Source organism: Narcine bancroftii, chromosome 4 (assembly GCF_036971445.1).
Source record: "Narcine bancroftii isolate sNarBan1 chromosome 4, sNarBan1.hap1, whole genome shotgun sequence".
NCBI lineage: Eukaryota > Metazoa > Chordata > Chondrichthyes > Torpediniformes > Narcinidae > Narcine > Narcine bancroftii.
In genome coordinates, this window is record NC_091472.1 from 24,433,734 (window position 1) to 24,456,935 (window position 23,202).

General features: G+C 38.5%; 1 protein-coding gene across 1 annotated transcript in view; it reads right to left on the bottom strand.

Annotated features, from left to right (window-relative positions):
• The window catches only part of ttc27 (tetratricopeptide repeat domain 27), a 307,508-nt gene that overhangs the window by 79,519 nt on the left and 204,787 nt on the right, over positions 1-23,202 (bottom strand). Inside the window, exons 13-15 of the mRNA XM_069930951.1 lie at positions 20,336-20,563; positions 6,050-6,148; positions 1,122-1,174 (exon numbers count right to left, since the gene is read on the bottom strand). Coding sequence (XP_069787052.1) covers positions 1,122-1,174; positions 6,050-6,148; positions 20,336-20,563 — 380 coding nt within the window. The remainder of the gene's footprint in view (positions 1-1,121; positions 1,175-6,049; positions 6,149-20,335; positions 20,564-23,202) is intronic.

Sequence of the window (23,202 nt, forward strand, 5' to 3'; positions counted from 1 at the left end):
ATAAATTCTCACCTAGTCCCTTATCGTATCGAATTAACACCTTTTGTTGGTCTGGATTCCTCCCCCATTGTTTGAATTCTGAGATTTTCTAATCTATCCTGCTTCTGCCTTTTCTTTTTCTTGAAGAAGGGCTCAGGCCCAAAGTGTTGGCAAAGTGTCTTCTATAGATGCTGAAAGGATTGGCTGAGTTCCTCCAGCATTTGATGTTAATTCAATATCTAATCTGCAATGACACAACTAAAAAACCAATTATTTGACCATTATCAAATTGGATTTTGTGGGAACTTTCAGTGTTAAAAGTGCCAGTTTAGCTTAGAGAACAAATTGAGTAAGGACAGGAAATGGACACTTGGGTAAAAGATCGGTCGGTCATGACTTCATGGTGCCAGAGTAGCTTCAAGGAGCAAATCACCTAGTCATGTTTCTATTTCTTGTGCCTTTTTTATATTACCAGCAAGATTACACTTCAAAACACTGCATTGCAAGTGAGCTGGGGCATACTGGAGTTGTGCAAGAAATATGTCCATACATCTTAATATTCTCCTTTCATCTATCCATAAAACTTATTTAGAAAGCTCATACCCAAGATATTTAATGCTATTCAATTTATTGGACAGTAGTACACTAATATTGATGGAAAACACATAAGACACAAGAACACGATGTAAATTAGGTGTATCTGTCTGCAAGGAAGTGTTTCTAAAGCCAAATCATCTTCTTGATTGGGACAGTTCTAATTGAAATATAAAATAAAAATCAAACTACAGTAACAACAGAATCCAGAAACTTGAAATAAAATCAGAATATGCTGGAAACGCTCAGCAGATTCTGCAGCATCGGTGGAAGGGGAAGTTTCAGATTTGAGACCATTGTCAGAATATCTGATGAAAGGTCTTGGACCCAAAACATTAATTCTGCTTCTTTTCCAAAATATGCTACTTGACATGTTTCCAACATTTTTTGTTTCTTGTTAAAATATATCTTGCTCAATGCATACACACATAAACTGCACTGAAGACAAGCAAACACAAAACTTAGAGAAACGTTAATCATCCATCCTCAGTCAAACTGGCATCGTGGAATCTCACAAATAAATAAAAGGAAGCTTGCCACTGTCTTACTTTTCCTTTAGTCGGATATATGCCGTTGACAGATTGTTCCAAGCTTCTGCATTCTGAAAACAAATACACAAATGCAATAACTTAACCCTTCAAATGAACATCAAATGGGTACTTGCCCAAAACAGGAAAAAAATGTATTTACACCCTTTCAACAATTATCCACAACCAGTACAGCTTTAATTATTCAGTTTAGAAATTGAGCATCCAGTTTATTGCAAAAATGCTAAGTTTAAGTTAAATTATACCAAGAATAACAGAAATTGGAAGCTTGCTACAAGGCCACATATAAATTTAGTTTGTTATGATTTGTAAACTTTTGTTAGTTTCTAGCAGCAAATATTTTCAAAATCAAATGTACACGTCAATGGAGAAGCTGGAAATGTGAAATGGTCTAAGTCAACATTTCCAGCAAGTTAACTGAACTTTCTACTTCATAATTATAGCACACATGGGACATATAATATTCCATTCCACTCAATCATTTTCACTAATTATTCACCAGATTTCCAAATTCATATTTTCCAAAATAAGAAAAGCGTTGGTCAGTTCTACAACTGTTCTCATTTTCATCCTTACTTGTGTATTTTTTACACAGCCACTGCATCTCAGGAAATTATTCCCAATTTTCCAGATCGCAGTCTGTGTAAAAAGATCACAATGGAAATTCCTGTCCTGAAATTTTACCTCCGTGACCCTAGACATTTCCATGGATCACCGGCCATCTAAAATGAACTGCAGGCAATCTGCAAACAAAGGGCAAATGAATAGGATGTCAATAACGCACTTCAGATAATTTGTCTAAATCTCTGGTGTGATACAGATATTTGGAGTTTTGGTCGTTCCTGTGAAAACGGCCACTCCCGAAGGGAGGGTGACATTTGAGAACGGAAAGAAAGCGCAAGTTCAATGTAAAAAAACATAACTGTCTAAACCAAGCAAAGAAGAGAACACTTCTTCAACAAACTGTTCTAAACTCTGTCTAACAGCTCATCAGTCTTAGTGATAAGTAACCACTGCTTTTGTGAAGTCTTTCAGATTTGTCTGATGAGATTGAAGTGGCCAGTTTTTTTTCCTCAGGCAATCTATTGTGATTAGAAATTGCATATACATCAGCCTTACAAAATCACTTAAAGCAGTCTTACAGATGCACAAGTGAGTGAAAGAGGTACAACCATATTTAAATTCAAAACTTAAGAAACATTTATCCACGCAATTATCCATTTGATGACTGAAAATCAAAATCTTACAATTGTAAATAGAACCATAGAACACTTCAGCACAGAAAACAGGCCATTCAGCCCTTCTCGCCTGTGCCAAAAACATCATACTGCTAACCCCACTGACCTGCAACCCATTCCATAATCCTCCAGACCTCTCCTTTCCATGTATCTATCCAGTTTATTTTTAAAATGCAGCAGTGAGCTTGCATTTACCAAGTCAGACGGTAAAGTGATTGAAAATCAAAATCTTACAATTGTAAATGTGATTGTTAAAAAGCACATTTAGCTTGCACCTAAAATCCATCCAAAAAAGGGAAATTTAAACAATAGAACATGTCAGGCTTGCATTTTGCATAATTCAGCCATTGTCCAGATTTTTCTTCTTTGATCTGATGCATATTGAAACATTTCCCTCATTTACTAAAAAACTGACCCATGATCTTCCATGTAATCCACTCTGCACTTGGGAACAACATCATTTTACTAAAATATGAGCTATTAATAAAGAGCCACTCTATATTTTTCTGTAATAAAGAAATCTGCAATGGATTTAAAAAGTCTGGTGGAAAACTGTACATGAAAATAGATTAAACAGCCATCCCAGTAGATATTACTCTGTTAATGTAACCAGCACTGGATTAATCCAGTGCTGTAAAGAGTTTGTACGTTCTCCCTGTGCCTGCATGGGTTTTCCTCAGATGCTCAGGTTTCCTCCCACTCTTCTAAATGTATGGGGGCTTGAACGTTGATTGGTGTATTTGGGTGACACAGACTCATGGGCCAGAAGGGCTTGTTACCATATTGTATATCTAAATTAATTTTTTTTAATTTCCAAATATTTCCAAAAACTTAAATATTTCTTTGAACATGGTGCATTCATCTGTGAGAAAACTTACAAGTGAATCATTCAATTGCCTGGTAGATGAAGGATTAAACAAAAATATAACATAGTTATATATTACAAACAAATGCATTCGAACATATAGAAGTGTTTAAAGAAGCTGTGACAAAGGATTGTAGATATATCCAATTTATGTTTTCAAATTCAAACAGCGTCAAGGGAATATCAGAATTTATTGTCATGAACAATTTACAAAACTCGGTGTTTTGCAGTAGCATCATAGAGGAAACATTCATATTATGAACCATCCTACAACAATAAAATCAAAATTAAAAATAATAGTGCACGAAAAGTAAGTCTGGTGCCTGTGATGTCGCAGGCCGAGTTAACAACTTTCTGGAGTTTATTCCTGTCTTGAGAGTTAATGCCTCCATGCCAGGCAGTGATGTAACCAGCCAGAATGCTCTCCACCATACAAACGTAAGATTTTGAGAATCTTTGGTGACGTACCAAATCTCCTCAAGCACTCACAATGTATAGCTGGTGGCGAGTCTTATTCAGGATCGCATCGACACAGAGGCTCCAGGACAGATCCTCGATGTTGACATCCAGAAATTTGAAGTTCTTGACCTTCGCCAATACTCTATGAGGACTGGGTCGTGTTCCCCTGACTTCCTTCTGAAGTCCACAATCATCTTCTTGGTTTTGCTAACGTTGAGCATAAGGTTGTAGATGTGTCACCAGTCAAAGAGCTGATCTTTCTCCCCCCTGTATGCTTCCTCATTTCTGTTTGTGATTCTGCCGTCAACTGTGATGTCATCAACAAATGTAAATAGCATTGGAATTGTGCCTGGCCACAAAGTCATGGGTGTATAATGAGTAGAGTATTGGGCTCTGCACGCATCCTTGTAATACAGTTAATAGGCCCTTTCAGCCCATGAGCCCAATTACACCCAATTAACCTATAATCCCTGTACGTTTTCAACAGTGGGAGGATACCAGAACACCCAAAGGAAACCTTATTAATTCAAATTCTACACAGAAAATTGGACACATTATAATTGATGATTTTAGGATGATCCCAATTCTATTTGACACAAAAGCCAAATATCTAAAGCAAAGAGCTGGAAACTTTAAACAAAAACATTTACTTTTATACTCTCTTAAATTCTCTTTATATATGTCAAGTTTAATTCATCTTGGCTTGTTCCCATCATGGAAGCCAGTCTTTAGCAGATTTGATTTATTCCATGTAACATCAAGAAATAGCAGACAGCACAAAACACAGACAATAGCAAAGCTGCAATACTGAAGACCTGCCCTTCAGAAATAACTGTGCCTCCAACCAGCTGTTAGAACAAAGTTACAATACTGATGTCTAACCAATAATAAAAGTTAAGAACATTGGAAATCCCCTTCCCTTTCCCAGAAGTATAGGAATGTTAAATGCACGAATAGTTATCAAAGTCGACATTGAAGCCAGCTATCATGTATATCAACAGCATAAGCTTTTTCTAAGGTTTAGTAATCTGTCTGAATTAAGGTGTTGCTCTACACCTTCTAAGTCCCTCTGATGCATGATCAAAATCCATTGAAAGTCATGAATCTCAGCATTTTCCTCATGTAAACTAGTTAATTGCAAATTATGCTGCCAAAACTTCAAAGAATGGCAACATGTTAAAAAAACAAATCAGCCTGGGTTCAAGGAGTCGCATTTTCCTAAATATCAAATATTATATATCAGTTCTCTTTTCTTAAACCTCCAAACAACCATGAGATTTTTCAATAATAATGAGATAATTTAAAACACCAGGTGTAGTAGATCCCCACAAAATGTCTTTTGCTAAACTTCGATTTCATGTTTATAAGGGACAATTATGCTGCTTCCACAGGGTTTTAGAAACAAGATTTGGCCATATGGCTCGTAGATATTGGAGTACAATTAAACAAGCACAGCCTTCTTGTGTAGAGATTTACAACGATTTGCAACCCTCACCCTCGTCGTATATGGCTCATCCGCTATCCTGAGCACACATCCCGGTTTCTAGAATCTTCAACCATGAGAAACAACATTATGCGGGTATTTCCCACCACCCCCCCCCCCCCCCCACCCCGTGTGATTCAGTTTCCTCACACATACCGAGGAGAAGTTGTCTGGTCGTTTAATTGACCACTGTAAATTTCCCATGCCTGTAGGTAGAATCTGAGGGGAGTAGATGGGATTGGGGAGAATGGGGGCAGGGGGAGAAAAAGGTTCCAGGACAAATTGGCGGGGAGTGGGATTTCTCTGTGAGGACAGATAAGACTTGATGGGCTGTTTGACCTTCTTGTAAAATCTTGTCAGAATCCTATTCATCTCACATTTCAATGTTTAAAGACATAGGAGAATCTTATCTAATCCCTCCAGTTTTTTTATATGTACATGCAGCACGGTATCAGTCCCTTCCAACCCACGAGTCCGTGCTGCCCAATTACACCCAATTGACCTACAACTCCTGTAACTTTTGAAGGGTGGGTGGAAACTGGAGCACCAGGAGGAAACCCATGCAGACACAGGAAGATCACACAAACTCCTGAGAGACAGCGCCGAATTCGAACAGAGGTCGCTGGTGCTGTAATAGCTTTGCACTAACCACATCCCAGGACAATAGCTACCAGGCCAATAAAATAGGAATGTGGCATTGGGCTGGATCAGGGTAACTGGGTGTAGGATGGACAATGTGGGCGGAATGGCCTGTTTCCACTTTGCTTCTCTCAATCACTCTAGAAACACACATCTGGACAGGCCAGACAGACTCAAAGAAATGGCTTCCTGCCTTTCAACTGACTTTGTTTGCAGACAACGTATTTTTCTGGGTTTGACTTACATCAGGTTCCAACATCACACACTTCTGAAATGCTTTTGCAGCTCCTTCAAAGTTTTCCAATGCGAGATGTGCACACCCTAAAGAAAACCAAACACCAAGCTGGAAAAAGAAAGTTTGGATTTTAAGAATGAACAGCACACATGAAAATCAATACATTTTTACAGAACAGGAATTACCCTGTTACTCAAAAAAAATAACTTCCAGTAATATTTCTGTGCCTAATCTTTTAAAAATAAATTGCTACTCTTCTTCCTTCTTTCTCTCAAGACAACACTTGCAGTGTTTTAACCTCCACAGACAGCAGTAAGATACCATTTCTATAATGTTTAAACAGCATATGTGGACTTTTTTATGGCTTCACTCAGACCTCCTTTCATCTATAATGTAAGAATGGAACGAAGAACGAGAAGCAGAACTGATTTTCCTCATTGCAGTTCCAATGATATCATGTAAACCCATTCCTTGAATATATCCAGACAAAATAGGATCCAAAGGTTAGGTGAGACACAACCAGAGGACATGAGTTAAGAGTGAAAGAGGAAAAATTTAGGGGACTTGAGGGGGAATTCTTCTCACATAGAGTAGTGGTAATGTGGAATGAGCTGCCAGATGAAGTGGTGAATGCAGGCCCAATGCAGATCAGTGGGACTAGGCAAAATAATAGATCAGCGCAAAACTAGAAGGGTTGTACGGCCTATTTTCTGCGCTGTGATGTTATATAGTTGGTTCAACAGCAGAACTTAGTACTGAAACAATGCAAACATTTCTAAGGCTTGTAAAAACCTGTGAAGCCTGAGAAAGAACCTACAATCTGGGTGAACAGTTAATGCAGCCAAATTACTGAGGCACCCACAGTCATTCAAGAGCATGAGCTCTTTGACATGAGTGTCTTTGTACAACTCATTAAATTAATCTCTTTAAGCCATTGGAGTTGCCATGCTGGAATTTTGCATTATCGTTCAAGTTCAACCCATCTGATTCTCTAGGGTGCCAACTCCCATCTCAGTAGAGATCAAATAGTACCCACAGATCAGATACTGGACCTGGTGTTTTCTCTTGTATACATTTTCATCGCATCACAGCATACAATTTACCTGTTGATTCGTTGGAAAATCGGCCCATAAACATGCTATCATTTTCTTTTAAGGTGCCACTGCTTGTCTTTATTGTGAGAAATTGGCTCAAAGACAAAGAAGAAACATTTCTAAACATGCAAACAAGAAAAATCTGCAATGCTGGGGTCTAGTGCTCTGTATAAAATGCTGGAGAAACTCAGCAAGTCACACAGAATCCTTGGAGAGTAAAAGGCAGACTCTGGTCAGGGCCCTTCATATTGGGGTGCCAAAAATCAGGCAGATAACTGAATAAAAAGGTGGGGAGGAGGGCAAAGGGAAGGAACACAGGCTAACAGCTAAGAGGTGGATTCAGCTGGGAGGGTAGAAGAGAAAAAAAGGCTGACACAGCAGAGGGCTAAGAAAGATAGCTCTCTGATAGGAGGACGAGGAGGGGATGGTGAGCTGAAGGAAGGGAGACAGAGGAGTGAGGAAAAGTAGAGAGAGATCGGGAGAGGAGTTTAACAGATATTGGTGAATTTGATGTTGGTGCCGTTTGTTTGGATTCTGCTGAGAAGGAATATAAAGTGTAGTTTCTTCAATTTGTTGGTGGACTCAACTTGACAGGTATGTCAGTGTGGCAGTGGGGAGCAGAGGTAATTGGCCACTGGGAGGTCCTTGCTGTTGTAACAGACAAAATGAAGGTGCTCCAGTCTGCGTCCAGCCTCCCCGATGTAGAGGAGGCTGCAGTGGGAACATCATATGCACAAAATCACCCCTACAGATTCACAGGAAGGGCTGTTTTGGTTCCAGAGAGTGGTGAGAGAAGAGGTGTAAGTTCAAGTGTAGCTACCTCGGTGACTACTACCAAGGGGATGATTGGTGGGAAGGGATGAGTAGATGAGTAAGTCACAGAGGGAGTGACCTCCATGGAAAGCAGAAAGGAGGGGAGGGGAAGATCAGTAGATGGTGAGATCCCATTTTAGGTGGCATAAATGACGGAAAATATGTTTGTTGTGGTCTGGGAGGGGGGGAGGGGTAGGAGACAAAGGGGCCAGGACAGATGTTCTGGAAATACAGGAGATGCAGGTGAGGGATGAGTTAATGGCAGTAAGCCACATTTTCTGAATAAGGAGGACAACTCAGATATCCTGGAAAGGAAATCCTCATCCTGAGAGGAAATGTGGCAGAGACAAGGAATTGAGAGAACGGAAATAGAATCCTTACAGGAGTCAGTGTGGGAAGAAGTGTAGTCAAGGTAACTGTGGGAGTCAGTGGATTTACAGAAGATATCCCAAGATAGTTTGACTCCCAAAATGGCGACAGAGAGATCAAGAAATGGGCAAGAGTTACCAGAGATGAACCATGTGAATCTGAGGTCAGGGTGGAAGTTGGCAGCAAACTGGATAAAGTTGACATGCTCATCATGGGTGCAGGAGGCAGCGCCACTCTAGATGTCAACGTAATGGAGAAAGAGTTGATTACCAAATGAGTGACATTTTTTATTTCTAGGTTTTCTCCAAAGCTGGTATGACTGGTCTGGAAGTTTTTTTGTTAATCTGTTCATTGTTCAGGATATGGGCATTGCTGACAAACCCAGCAGTTTTTGCTCACCCCTTTGAGAGGTGGTGGTAAGCTACCACTTGAACCACTGCAGTCCTTCTGATAGAGCACCTATCGTGACATGCATTTTCCCGGTTCCTTCACCGCAGTTGGATTTGTTCTGATGGTGAAACATTCTGGAAGGGTGCCTCCTTTCTTCTTCTTCGATTCTCCTCTACTCTAATTGTCTTCAACCTTCACTGCATTTTATCGACTTTCTGCATCTTTGCCCTCACCCTCTCTCCTCCTAGACAACAAAGTGCGGAGTTCATCTGACCCTTCCCTTCCAGCCCAAAAGACTCACATTCAACATATCACCCTTCGCTTTTTCAACTCCAACAGGATTCCGCCACCACCCACATTCTTTTCACTTTCCCTTTCAAAAGGATCGCTCTCTTTGCATCTCCCTGATCTGTTCTTCTATTCCTTCCAACCGCTCCTTCATTATGAACATTCCCATGCAAGCACAGGAGAAGCAGCGCCTGCCATTTGTATGCCATCCGCAGACTCAAACACTCCTTCCAGGTGAAATCAATAAATCTATTTGCCGAGGAGTCACGTGATGGAGTAGTGGCCGGACGGTGAACTCCAGCCCTCTCCAGAAAAGTCGGGAAAAACAAGAGAAAATACAAAGGCACAGAAATACAAGTTAAAGAAAAGTGAGTATAAAGGTGGAAAGAAGATGGAGACAAAAGGAGAAAAATCAAAATCAACGGAAAGAAGAGAGGAAGAGAAGACAACGGAGGAAAAAGGTGAAGGCCTTACCTGTCCGAAGAGGCCCGCTGTGGAGAGAAGACCCCACTACCTCAGGTCGGTAGAAAGAGAACTACAACAATGGCTCACAGAGCCGAGTAAAAGTGCGCAACCGCGCATGCGCGAGGAGTCGCGCATGCGCGATGCGCATACAAAAAAACACACCGACGGGAGGGGGGACCAGCTGGGGAGTCGATCTCCACAGCCGGCAACGACAGCTGCAGAACACCTGCAGCAAGAAGAGACCACAGAAGACAATAGAAACAAGAAAGAAGAGGAGGAAAGGGCAGCAAAGAAACAACAGATGGTCAACCCAGAGGAAGAAGAAGAGGAAGAGGAAGAGTACAGGGAAATAGAAGAAGAAAAGATAGGCAAGGTAAAGGAGGTACTTGCTCTTGTTAGAGGATACATGGAGTCATTTAAAGAATGGCAAACACAGGAATTCAATGATTTAAGAAGAAGAATAAACAACACAGAAAAGAAAATAAATAAAATGGATATGACCTTAACAGAAATGGGGAAAAAAATGGACAAGATGGAAGAACGGGCAATAGCAGCAGAAATGGAGGTAGAAGACTTAAAAAAGAAATTGGAGGAATCTAATAAAAAAACTAAAGAGACACAAGAATTACTAGCCCAAAAAATAGATATAATGGAAAATTATAACAGAAGAAATAACATAAAGATAGTGGGCCTTAAGGAAGATGTAGAAGGCAAGAATATGAGGGAGTTTATAAAAGAATGGATCCCTAAGGCCCTAGGATGTCCAGAACTACAGCAAGAAATGGAAATAGAAAGGGCACATAGAGCATTGGCCCCTAAACCACAACCACAACAAAAACCAAGATCTATTGTAGTAAAATTCCTAAGATATACTGCAAGAGAAAAGGTACTGGAGAAGACAATGGAAAAAGTAAGAGAGGGCAACAAACCACTGGAGTATAAAGGGCAAAAAATCTTCATTTATCCAGATATAAGCTTTGAACTCCTAAAGAAGAGAAAAGAGTTCAATGCAGCAAAAGCGATTTTATGGAAGAAAGGATATAAATTTACACTGAAGCATCCTGCGGTATTGAAAATATTTATTCCAGGACAACAAAACAGACTATTCTCGGATCCAGAAGAAGCACGAAAATTTGCAGAACAATTACAAAAATAGACTGAGGGATGAAGACGGGTAATGAGAGCAAAAATTATCACGATTGATATGTATGTGGGTAAAGACAAAAATAGACTGAGGGATGAAGACGGGTAAGGAGGGTAAAAATGACCACGATTGATATGTATGCGGGTAAAGAGGTATAAGAGTGAATAGAGACAATGGGCATATGTGAAAATATCTGTAATTAGAGGAAAACATAGAAAGTATAGACAAGAATTAATAAGGGAAGGTAATGGAATAGAGAGAATAAGGAGGGAACTAAAAGAGTGACCTTTGTGACATATAAAAATCGAAATCTTTTCTGGGGGGGGCTGGGTGGGGGGAAAAGAGCGGTCACTGCAAAATCAGTTGACGCTTGCGAGTGGATTCGCAAATCCAAATGGAGAGGGGAGATGTGGTTGTCCGACAAGGGATAAAGGGCAACTCAGGAGGGGAAGGGGAGATTGGGGATAAAGAAGATAGAAATAGGAGAATAAGGAAAATGTTGGATGTTGTAGGAATGTTGTCTGGTAAAGAGTTGAAAATAAGAAAACAGAAATGGAAAAGGAGGAAAGGTAATGATGGAAAAACGGAAAGAGAAGATAAACAAAATATAAAATGGCTACGCTGAACTATATGACTCTAAATATTAATGGAATACATAACCAAATTAAAAGGAAGAAACTACTAAATTTACTGAAAAAGGAAAAAATAGATATAGCATTTGTCCAAGAAACACATTTAACTGAATTGGAGCACAAGAAATTAAAGAGAGATTGGGTAGGACATGTAACAGCAGCATCGTATAATTCAAAAGCAAGAGGAGTGGCTATATTAATTAGCAAAAATGTGCCATTTAAAATAGAAGAGGAAATAATAGATCCAGCAGGGAGATATGTTATGATAAAATGTCAGATATATTCAGAGCTTTGGAATCTACTTAATATATATTCACCTAACGAAGAAGATCAAAAGTTTATGCAAGATATCTTTTTGAAGGTAGCTAATACGCAAGGGAACATACTAATAGGAGGGGATTTCAATCTGAATTTGGATCCAAATATGGATAAAACGGGGAAAAAAATTAACAGGAAGAACAAAGTAACCAAATTTATAATTAAATCAATGCAAGAAATGAAACTTGTGGACATATGGAGGAAACAAAACCCAAAAGAAAAGGAATACTCATACTACTCGACTAGACATAAAACATACTCAAGGATAGACCTATTCCTGTTATCAGCCCACATACAAGGGAGAGTTAGGAAAACGGAATATAAAGCTAGACTATTATCGGACCACTCACCCCTGTTATTGGCAATAGAGCTAGAAGACATCCCTCCAAGAATGTATAGATGGAGATTAAACCCCATGCTACTTAAAAGACAGGATTTTAGAGAATTTATTGAAAAACAATTAAAAATGTACTTTGAAGTAAATACGGAATCAGTGGAAGATAAGTTTATACTATGGGACGCAATGAAAGCATTCATTAGAGGGCAAATAATAAGTTATGCAACCAAGATGAAGAAGGACTATAATCAGGAAACAGAGCAGTTGGAAAGGGAAATAATAAACATAGAAAAAAAATTAGCAATAAAGGAAGATACAACCAAAAGAAGAGAATTGGCGGATAAAAAAATAAAATATGAAACATTACAAACATATAAGGTGGAGAAGAATATAATGAAGACAAAACAGAAATATTATGAACTAGGGGAAAAAACACACAAAATCCTAGCATGGCAGCTTAAGACAGAGCAAACTAAGAAAATGGTATTGGCAACAAGGAAAAAAGACAAACAAATTACATATAATCCAAAAGAAATTAAGGAAAACTTCAGAGAATTCTATGAACAATTATACCGAACCGAAAACGAAGGGAAAGAAGGGAAAATAGATGAATTTTTGACTAAAATTGAACTACCAAAACTACAAATAGAGGAACAAAATAAATTAACAGAACCATTTGGAACAGTAGAAATACAAGAGATAATAAAAAATTTACCAAATAATAAGACACCAGGAGAGGATGGACTCCCAATAGAATTCTACAAAACATTTAAAGACCTAATAATACCGCCCCTCCTGGATGTAATCAACCAGAATGATGAGACACAAAACTTACCAGATTCATGTAAAACAGCAATAATTACAGTGATACTAAAACAAGGGAAAGATCCACTCTCACCAGCGTCATATAGACCAATATCTTTGCTAAACACAGATTATAAGATAATAGCTAAACTATTAGCGAACAGATTAGCAGAACAGGTACCGAAAATGGTAAATTTAGACCAAACTGGATTTATCAAAAAAAGACGCACAACAGACAATATTTGTAAATTTATTAACTTAATTCATGCAGTAGAAGGAAATAAAGCACCGGCAGTAGCAGTTGCTTTAGACGCAGAGAAGGCCTTCGACAGAGTAGAATGGAATTACTTGTTCAAAGTATTGCAAAAATTCAGTTTACCGGAGAAGTATATTAATTGGATTAAAGCATTATATAAGGGACCGTTAGCGAAAGTGACAGTAAATGGACATGTATCAAAGCAATTTAACTTAAGCAGGTCAACGCGGCAGGGATGCCCACTATCACCATTATTGTTTGCGCTAGCTATAGAACCACTAGCAGAATCGATAAGAAGAGATAATAATATAAAAGGAATAAAAATAAAAGACAGGGAATATAAAATCAGTCTGTTTGCGGATGATGTGATAGTGTACTTAACAGAACCAGAACTATCAATAAAAGAACTATATAAGAAATTGAAGGAATATGGAGAAGTGTCGGGATACAAGATAAACGTAAATAAAAGTGAAGCAATGCCTATGAATAACGCGGATTTCTCAAAATTTAAGGAGGAAACCCCATTCAGATGGCAAACGCAGGCAATAAGATACCTAGGTGTGCAAATAAACAAAAATCTAGGCCAATTATATAAACTCAATTACAATCCACTAATGAAAAAATTACAGGACGATTTAGAGCATTGGAAAGAGCTACCACTAACACTGATAGGAAGGATAAACTGTATTAAAATGAACATTTTTCCAAGGATACTATACTTATTTCAGGCATTGCCAATACAACTGACAGAAAAATTCTTCAAAGAGTTAAAGAAAATAATAAGGAGATTTTTATGGAGAGGGGGGAAACCGAGGATAGCACTAGACAAATTAACAGAATGGTATAAACAAGGAGGCTTACAATTGCCAAACTTCAAAAATTATTATAGAGCCGCACAATTAAGGTACCTATCAGATTTTTATCAAACAAGGGAAAAACCAGACAGGACGAGACTAGAATTAGATAAAATAGGGGAAAAGATACCTGAACACATATTATATAAATGGGACGAAAAATTGGTACAACATAGAACTTCTCCAGTATTACACCATCTCCTCAATATATGGAAGAAGATTCATGTAGAAAGAAATAAAATAAATTACCAAATACCAAAACTAATATTGACGCAAAATAAGCTACTCCCTTTTACAATAGACAACCTTGCCTTTAGAAAATGGGAAAAAAAAGGGATTAAAAGAATAGAAAATTGTTTTTCAGGAAGTAGATTCTTATCCTTTGAACAAATGAGAGATAAGTACAATATAACGGGAGATACAGCGCTGGCATATTACCAACTGAGATCCTACTTGAAAGATAAATTAGGAAGCAACTTGAGTTTACCAGAGGGAAGTAACCTTGAATATGTGATTACAGATACAATGTTAATCAAAAGATTTATAAAAAATATGTATATTAAACTGCAAGAAAAGGAAAATGAGGAAAAAAATGGTAAAACTAAACAAAAATGGGAACAAGATTTAAATATAAAGATAAAAAAGGAAACATGGGAGAAGTTATGCTCTGGAACGATGAGAAATACAATAAATACGAGGCTGCGTATGATACAATATAATTGGTTACACAGACTATACATTACACCGCAAAAGTTAAATAAATGGGACCCAACAGTATCTGATAGATGTTTTCGATGTAAAAAAGAAAGGGGAACAACAATTCATGCAATCTGGACATGTGAGAGAGTAGAAAAATTTTGGGATGATCTCAATCAGATATTAAATAAAATAACAGAAAACAATATACCAAAGAATCCAGAGATCTTTCTCCTAAGTAACATAAAAAATAAAGAATTTGGAATTGACTTGGAGGATGCACAAAAAAGATTTGTTAAGATAGCCCTAGCTGTAGCAAAAAAATGTATTATGTCAACCTGGAAATTGGAAGATAATTTGAAAATACAACAATGGTATATAGAAATGAATAAATGTATTCCATTAGAAAAAATAACATATAGTTTAAGAAATAATATTGAAATATTCGAACAAGTATGGGAGCCTTACATTAAATACAATAGCGAAAACCTACCGGGAACAAACATTACCTAAGTTGATGGAAGGAGAAGAGAAGAAAAGAATGGACTCAGTAGAATTTCTGGTGTATTTTTGTTGAATGACAACATTGTCTAACTGAATTAATGCAACCTAGATTGTATAACTAAAATGGATGAGAGGGGGGGGGGATGGGGGGGTGGCTTGGGAGGAGGGAGGGGGGAGGGAGAAAAAGTCACTGTAAATGTGTGGAAAAGAAAAAGTGTATATCATGGCTATTGTGATTTATGGTGTGAAAAATAAAAAATTTAAAAAAAAAAAAAAAAAAATCTATTTGCCTTTATCACCAAACATAGAACATTTAAAATTCTGACAAAACCTAAGGCCAACATTGCCAGAAATCAACCAGTGACTCCACTTATTACTTAAACTGGCAAAATCCTGAAATCAGGAGTAAGCAAGAAAAATGTAATAAACCAAAACCTATCTTTTTTAAAAAAAAACACAGACACCATTAAATCCAAACCATCATTCACCTCAGCAATGTTTTTTTTTACATCTCCTCAGTTTCCTCAGTTTCCAGACCACAAATCTGTACCACAGGCCAAAGTGACTTTCAAGCATCTGGATGTTATGAGTTTATGGTTGAGGGAATGGAATGATAGATGACAAGTGTGGTTTTGGCTACAAATGAATTAAAAAAACGTGTTAAATTCAAGTTTCATAAAGACAAAATAAAATCTGCTAGTACAGTATTTGAAGGCGCATTGTGAAGTGTGGTTCAAAGATTCCTCACCCTGAACCGTGTTGCTAATCCATCCAATAATTCAGTAGCAAGAGGTTCAACTGCAAGTTCAAGAGGCTTGACCGCAGCTGTCAATGGACTGACTTAAGATGAGAAAAAGAACGAACTGCATTGTAAGAGAAAGGACCCTTTTATGACTCAGTAACAAGGGTTTCAAAGCACTGTTCAAGCTGACAGAATTGCGCAAAATATTTTTTGTCTGTTCCAGACAACTGTCTGCAATCACTTGTAATTAAACTAAAAGTCAGACTTTTGTTCGAAACTTCCAGCCTACATGATTAATATTCAAGGCGTCACAAGAGAATAATTTAATTTTGACCAACAATGAAGTGAAATCAAACAGAAGTCATTTACCTTCCTAGTCGACTTGATTGCACGACTTTCTTTTGGATTACTTTACTCTTTTGTAACCCGTGGAGAATACACAAGGATTTGATTAAGATGGAAAGTATGCTGAAGGGATTCATAGACTAGAGGGCTTGAGTTATCAGGAGCGATTGGATAGGCTGGCACTGTATTTTTCTGGACCAGTGGAGGCTGGATGGTAACTTAATAGAGGTTTAGAAAATTATGAGAGGGGTAAAAAAATATTGTATGGTCACACTCTTTTTCACAGGTCTAAAACTGGAGGGTAGAGGTTAAAGGTGAGATGGGAAGAGTATGAAGGGAAACATTTTCACAGAGCGGGTGATGGCAGATGAAATAACAATAACAATGTTTATAAGATATTTGGACAGGGGCTTCGACAGAAACGGTTTACACACAGGTAAATGGGACTTGTGTAGATACGCAGCTTGGTTGGTAAGGATGTGCGGACGATGGAGAAAGTCCAGAGGTTTACATGAATTATCCCAGGGGTGAGACAGTTAACGTATGAGGCGCATTTAATGGCTCTGGGCCTGTACTCTCTGGAATTTAGAAGGATGAAGGGGATTCTCCTCGAAACATATCAAATATTGAAAAGGTTGGATAGGGTGGACATAGAAGAGGTTTCCAGTAGTGGGAGAGTCTAGGAACAGAGGCCACAGCCTCAGAATAAAAAGATCATCCCTTTAGCACAGAGATGAAAACGTTTCTTCATCCAGAAGGTGGTTAATCTGTGGAATTTATTGCTGCAGATAGCTGTGGATGCCATGTCGTTAGGTATGCTTAAAGCAAAGGTTGATAGGTTGTTGATTAGTAAGGGCTTCAAAGCTAATGGGGAAAAGGCAGGAGAATGGGATTAAGAGGAAAGATATGTCAGCCATTATTTGAATGATGGAGTTGACCTGATGGGCTGAATGGCCTAATTCTGGTCCTAAATCTGATGGTCTTATGCCATAGACAAGCTTAGCCATAGGGCCTGTTTCCATGTTGTATAGTGCAATGCATTTATATTTGGGGCAACTTCCACAGTGAGGAATGATCTTCCTCTAGTAGCAGCTCCTAGTTTCCTTTGTGTAAAACACATACTGCAGATCCTGAAGACCTACGATAAAACTGAAAGTACTGGAAGCAATAGTAGTTATAGAGCATGAGGAAAATAGTTAACATTGATTTGTGTATGTGAAATTATGTTTAACAAAACTCTTTGGGAAATTGTAAGTCGCAGTACAGATAAAGACAAACTGCACAATGTGGATTTCAAGAATGCTTTCCATAAAGTGCTACACAAGGAAACATTAAACAAAACTAGTTTGCATGTCACTGTGGTCAGTAAACTGGAATGGTCTGAGAACTGATTAATTTGCAGCAAACAGAGTAGAAGTAAACAGGTCATTTTTGAGGTTGGGAGGTTGTGAGTTGGGTGGCACAGGGATTACCACAGGAGCTCCAGGTATTCACAGACTATACTGTACCTTTGATTTGAATGAGATCTTGTGGCCTGGGAGGGGAATGCAGAGAAATTTCAGGCATCAAATAGAAATTAATGTGGATAAAGGGGAGGTTAGCCAAATTGGAAAAAAAATAGAAAAGGGAGAATAAAAAGAAAGCCAGGATCTTACTGAAGAGTGAATTAGAAATGATGGGCCAAGTAAGCCTATTGCTTCTCAGCAAGGTGTTGAATTTCCAAAATCCATCCACAACTCTGTTTACTTCAGTGGAGTTCTGAAAAGTACAAGGCTCAATTGTAACCTTAATGAGTTTGAGGCGTTGCCATCAAATTAGATTAATATGTGGAATTTGACAATGCTGCAAAGACCACATTTATTATCCATGCAAACATCCCTTGACAAGGACTCAAGGAAGGAACTCCCTCAAAACTGATGGGTAGGGTGTTCCAGGATTTTGAACTGGCGGAAATCAAAGTGGTGCGTAGCTTTGAGGGGAATCTGAAGGTGAAGTGTACCTTGTCCTTCTAGACGTTACATCGCATGTCATGCTCAACAATGTTACATTATACAAGAGACAGAATATAAAGGAAGAGCTGCTGATCAGGTGAGGTACTTTCCTCTGAGCAGTGTCTTATGTGTTGATGGAACTGCTTTTATCCAGGAATGTATTTGGTGTTCTATTATATTTGTTAACAGTATCTTCTTGCACAATGCAGAAAACTCTGCAAACATGAACTGAAATTTTTTAAATGAATTAATTTCTTAATCAAATCCAGGCAGTGTCCCTTCTAACTCTAGTAAGAAGCAAGAAAGGCCTTTTAATTTATTGGAGCTAAAGGAATGCAGGATATGTTCAATCAAGACAGTAACAGGGTCTGGTAAGAATGAACGTTTCATAATGCATGCCAAGAATGGAAGAAAATTTGATTTTACATGTCAATGTTGTATAAAAATGACGAGCACATTCTATTCCAAAAAATGATCGAGAAATAGGATCCCATTTATGGTAAAAGTTTAAAAGAGAACCTGCTGCTTCTTAGCAATGCCACAATTTATGACTATTCATTTGTTAGGAATCTGGAACAAAAATTCAATTAATCTGAGTGATTTTACATTAATATCAAAGCTTCTTGTGGTTTTTGTAGTCTTTTATGGTTTTGGTTATGAGAACACAGAAGGGAACAAGTTCACTTTTCCACTCCAAACATGCTGAGATAATACAAGAATTTTAATAGACTGATTTGCTATTATATGGTAATATTGCATAAACTTCCCAATGCATTTAACCTGAGCTTTAATCGACAAAATGTGGCAAAAAGCCTGCTCAAAAAGATGGATAATAAGGAGAGATATTGAGGAGGAAATGGGGAAGGAGAAGTTTAGGGAATCTCACCTTTAAGCTTGAACTGTCAAAGGCATTGATATCAAAGGCAGGCTGACTGGAATTAGATTTACGAGCCTAAATAAAATACATTATTGTGCATTCACCTGAAAACAACTAAGATTACTAATGAACTCTTATATTGTAAAATAAATACCTGGAGGACAAATGAACTGATTAATCCTTTAATGTACTTTTTAAAGTTGAAAGTAGGAGATGACATAAATTTTTTAAAAAGTGGTTAGTTAATGCTACAATAAGATTTTAGAAGTTTGTGAACATTAGAGCTTGATGAATTAAAACACTCGAGGAAAATGTTTCATATCTGCAGATCTTTATTTTGGAGTCTTTCTGATCTTTTGGGGAGTATCTGGATGAAACAATCTATGCAGCATTTTATCGTTGTCATTTTGAAATATAAAATCTACTGATGTGCTATTAAATAAATCATCTTTGGGAATATGGCTAGAATTGGGTACGATTTCTCAGTAGTTCACTACACATTTCTGGAAAATAAATAATCGGCAGAAGAAAATCTATAAGCATCTTCTAAGCATTTTTCTCTTCTCATTTCATAATCAGAAAAACCTTTAAATAGGCTCATGGCACCCAGTCAACCACAGTTATGGAAGTGACACACGTGACTGCAGATTCTGGAATATGGAGCAAGCACATGAGCTGCTGTAGGAACCCAGCAGGTCAGGCAGCATCTGTGCAGGCAAATGGAGGGTTGATATTTTTGGTCAAACCATGCATCAGGACTGAGAGTGCAAAAGGAAGATTTAAAGACTGCGGTCAAGACTCACACCAGGCTGCGGACAGGTGGAGATTGGCTGAAGGGGTACAAATATTGGAACTGAGATGCGAGAGGGTGCTGAAGCCTTCCTGATCGTGTCGGAGGTTTGGATCTGGAGCTGAGTCACTGATAGTTTGGACTGAAGTCTGAGTGGCTGCGGGAGCCTCTTTCTCTGAGTGTAAGGGGCACTGGGCAATTTCTGCTGATGGTGAATCTTTGACTGCTTTATGGCAGACTAATGTTAATTTTGTGTCAGATTACACATGTTTTTATGACATGAATCTTCAAAGATGGTGGGGGGAGGGGTTGAGGCAGGAGCTGGCAAGTGTTAGGTCAATCTAGGTTAATGGACAGATGGAGTTGGGTAAGGAAAGGAAGGGTAGAGATCGTACCTTTTGTTGTCTGCATTTATCAACACCCAACCTCTGTTGCCTTCTCAACCTTTCTGTAAGTTTCCATAAAGAACCCCTCTTATTTTTCTCACTCCAGGCCAAGTTACCAAAATCAAATCATATCTCCACATAAAACGCTCATTAAGTGGACAGCTTTTTTAAAAAAAATAGCAAAACATCTTGTCTCTTACCTGTAAGTAGTTGATCTGCACCGATCGCTCAAAACATTCCACACACTGTTTAAATTCTTGGTTGCGGAGGTGTAGCAGCCCTTTGGACCGCTGTGCACGGGCGCTGCGGTGCTTGGATAGCTCCCAAGCCTTGTCATAATACTGGTGGTCATTCAGCACATCTCCCAAGAGGCAGTATAAGCTGGCAGTCTCCTTCTTCTCCAACTCTCTTTGGAGGATTTCTTCTGCCTACATACAGTAAGAAGGAAACATACATCCAAGTTAAATCCAACATATGCAAAGCATACTTATTTTCATATGTCAGTCTTTTTCAAACTATCGATTGTCCAATTTAAATTGTGTTGGCTGAGTTGGGTAGAGTGAGGAAGGACTGACATCTAAATTTCCCTTCATTAACATAATTAGCTCATTAATAGTGTAATCACCAGTGATGACAGATTCATGATAGAGAGAATGCAATTACATCATTATTTGACCCACAACACTTGAGCAGACTCTTTGACAGAGCTACCAAATTACCCCACCTTCCTGCCATTTCCCATAGCTCAGTAAATGTTTATTTTTAATGAAAGATTTATCCAAATTCTTTTTGAAAATTATAACTCAATCTGTTTCCATTACCCTTTAAGGCTGCGGATTCCAAGTCATAAAGATTTACCTCGTTAAAAAAGTTTCTCCTTTTAATCCCTGAATTTAAAAAATGATAATGAGTTTATTTTCATACATCTTAAGTACTATGTAAAATGTACTGAATTTTTTCTTTGTTGCAAAGAAACAGGTACTTTTGTTTTTTTTTTTAAACATCTCTAATAGCATACACAAATTACCCCAGTATGGAAAAGATATAATATAAAAGATAGATAATAAATATTCATAGTTACATGTATGCAAGAAAAAATGGGCCTTTCAATAGTACAGACAGGGTTTTTTTTTCAGGTGCCAGAGTAGTTTATGATTAGAGCAGTCAGGGGAAGTTGGAGCCTGATGGTCATTGGGAAAAAAGCTGATTTGAACTGAGAGGTGTTGGTCTTAAGGCTTCTGTGCCATCAGTGTAATGGGTGCGGTGGATAGAGGGGAACGGGTTGATGTTGTAAATTTGGATTTCCAGAAAGCGTTTGATAAGGTGCCGCACAAGAGACTTATCAGTAAGTTACAGGAAAGTGGAGTCTGGGGAAGTATATTGGCCTGGATTGAAAATTGGTTGTCTGACAGGAGGCAGAGAGTCGGGATAAGTGGGAGTTTTTCTGGTTGGAAGAGAGTGGTAAGTGGGGTGCTGCAGGGGTCAGTGTTAGGCCCACAACTGTTCATCATTTACACTGATGACTTGGAGGAGGGGACAAAATGTGGTGTAGCCAAGTTTGCGGCTGACACCAAATTGAGTGGAAGAGCAAATTGTAATGAGGATGTGGAGAGTCTGCAGAGGGATATAGTTAAGCTGGATGAGTGGGCAAAGGTCTGGCAGATGGAGTACAATGTTAGTAAGTGTGAGATTATCCACTTTGGCAAGAAAAATAAAAGAGGTGAATACTATTTAAAGGGTGAAAAACTACAGCATGCTGTTGTGCAGAGGGACTTGGGAGTGCTTGTGCATGAATCGCAAAAAGTTAGGTTGCAGGTGCAGCAGGTTATTAAGAAGGCAAATGGAATGTTGGCCTTCATCGCTAGAGGAATTGAATTCAGGAGTAGGGAGGTAATGTTGCAACTGTATAAGGTACTGGTGAGACCACACCTGGAGTACTGTGTCCAGTTCTGGTCTCCATATTTGAGGAAGGATATACTGGCTTTGGAGACGGTCCAGAGGAGGTTTACTAGGTGGATCCCTGGGATGAAGGGGTTGACTTATGATGAAAGATTAAATCGTCTAGGATTGTATTCACTCGAGTTCAGAAGTATGAGAGGAGATCTTATAGAAACATATAGGATTATGAAGGGTATGGATAGGATAGATGTAGGAAGGTTTTTTGAGCTGGCTGGGGAAACGAAAACGAGAGGACACAGTCTCAAGATTCGGGGGAGTAGATTTAGGACAGAGATGAGGAAAAATAGTTTTTCCCAGAGAGTAGTGAGTGTTTGGAATTCTCTAACCAGGGAAGTGGTTGAGGCTCCCTCATTAAACATATTTAAAATTCAGTTAGATAAATTTTTACATGATAGAGGAATTAAGGGATATAGGGAGAAGGCAGGTAGGTGGAGTTAGGTCATAAATTAGATCAGCCATGATCGTATTGAATGGCGGAGCAGGCTCGATGGGCCATTTTTGGCCTACTCCTGTTCCTACTTCCTATGTTCCTATCTTCCCAAAGGTAACAGCGAGAAGTGATTGTGACCAGGATGACAGGGGTCCTTTATGATGTTGGTGCCTTCCTGAGGAAGTGGTTCACAGACATCTCCAATGGATGAGAGGTCGGAGCCTGTGATAGACTGGGCTATGTTTGCTACCTTCTGCAGCCTTCAGCATTCCTGGACAAATGAATAACCTCATCAGGCTGTGATGCAACCAGTCAGTATACTTTCCACAGCACAACTGCAAAAATTTTCTTCAGACACCTACTTCATCGAGTCAGAATTATACAGGACATCCAAGACCCCTTCAGCCCACATCTATGCAAACTTTTTGCCCGTCTACACTAATTCCCATTTCGTAAAAACTATAATTCTGAACACTTCTATTAAACCTTGTCCTTAATTTTCACTGTTCGAGGAAGAAGAAAAAAATAACCCTCCCTCTTCTGTTTGCATTATTCTAGTTTCTCCACACTTCTGAATGCTTGGAAGCATTGTAATAAATCTCATTTACCTCAGTTTGGGGGCTCAGGACATGAATAGGCAGAAAATCTGGCTAGTGTTCTTTTTGAAAGCATGATTAG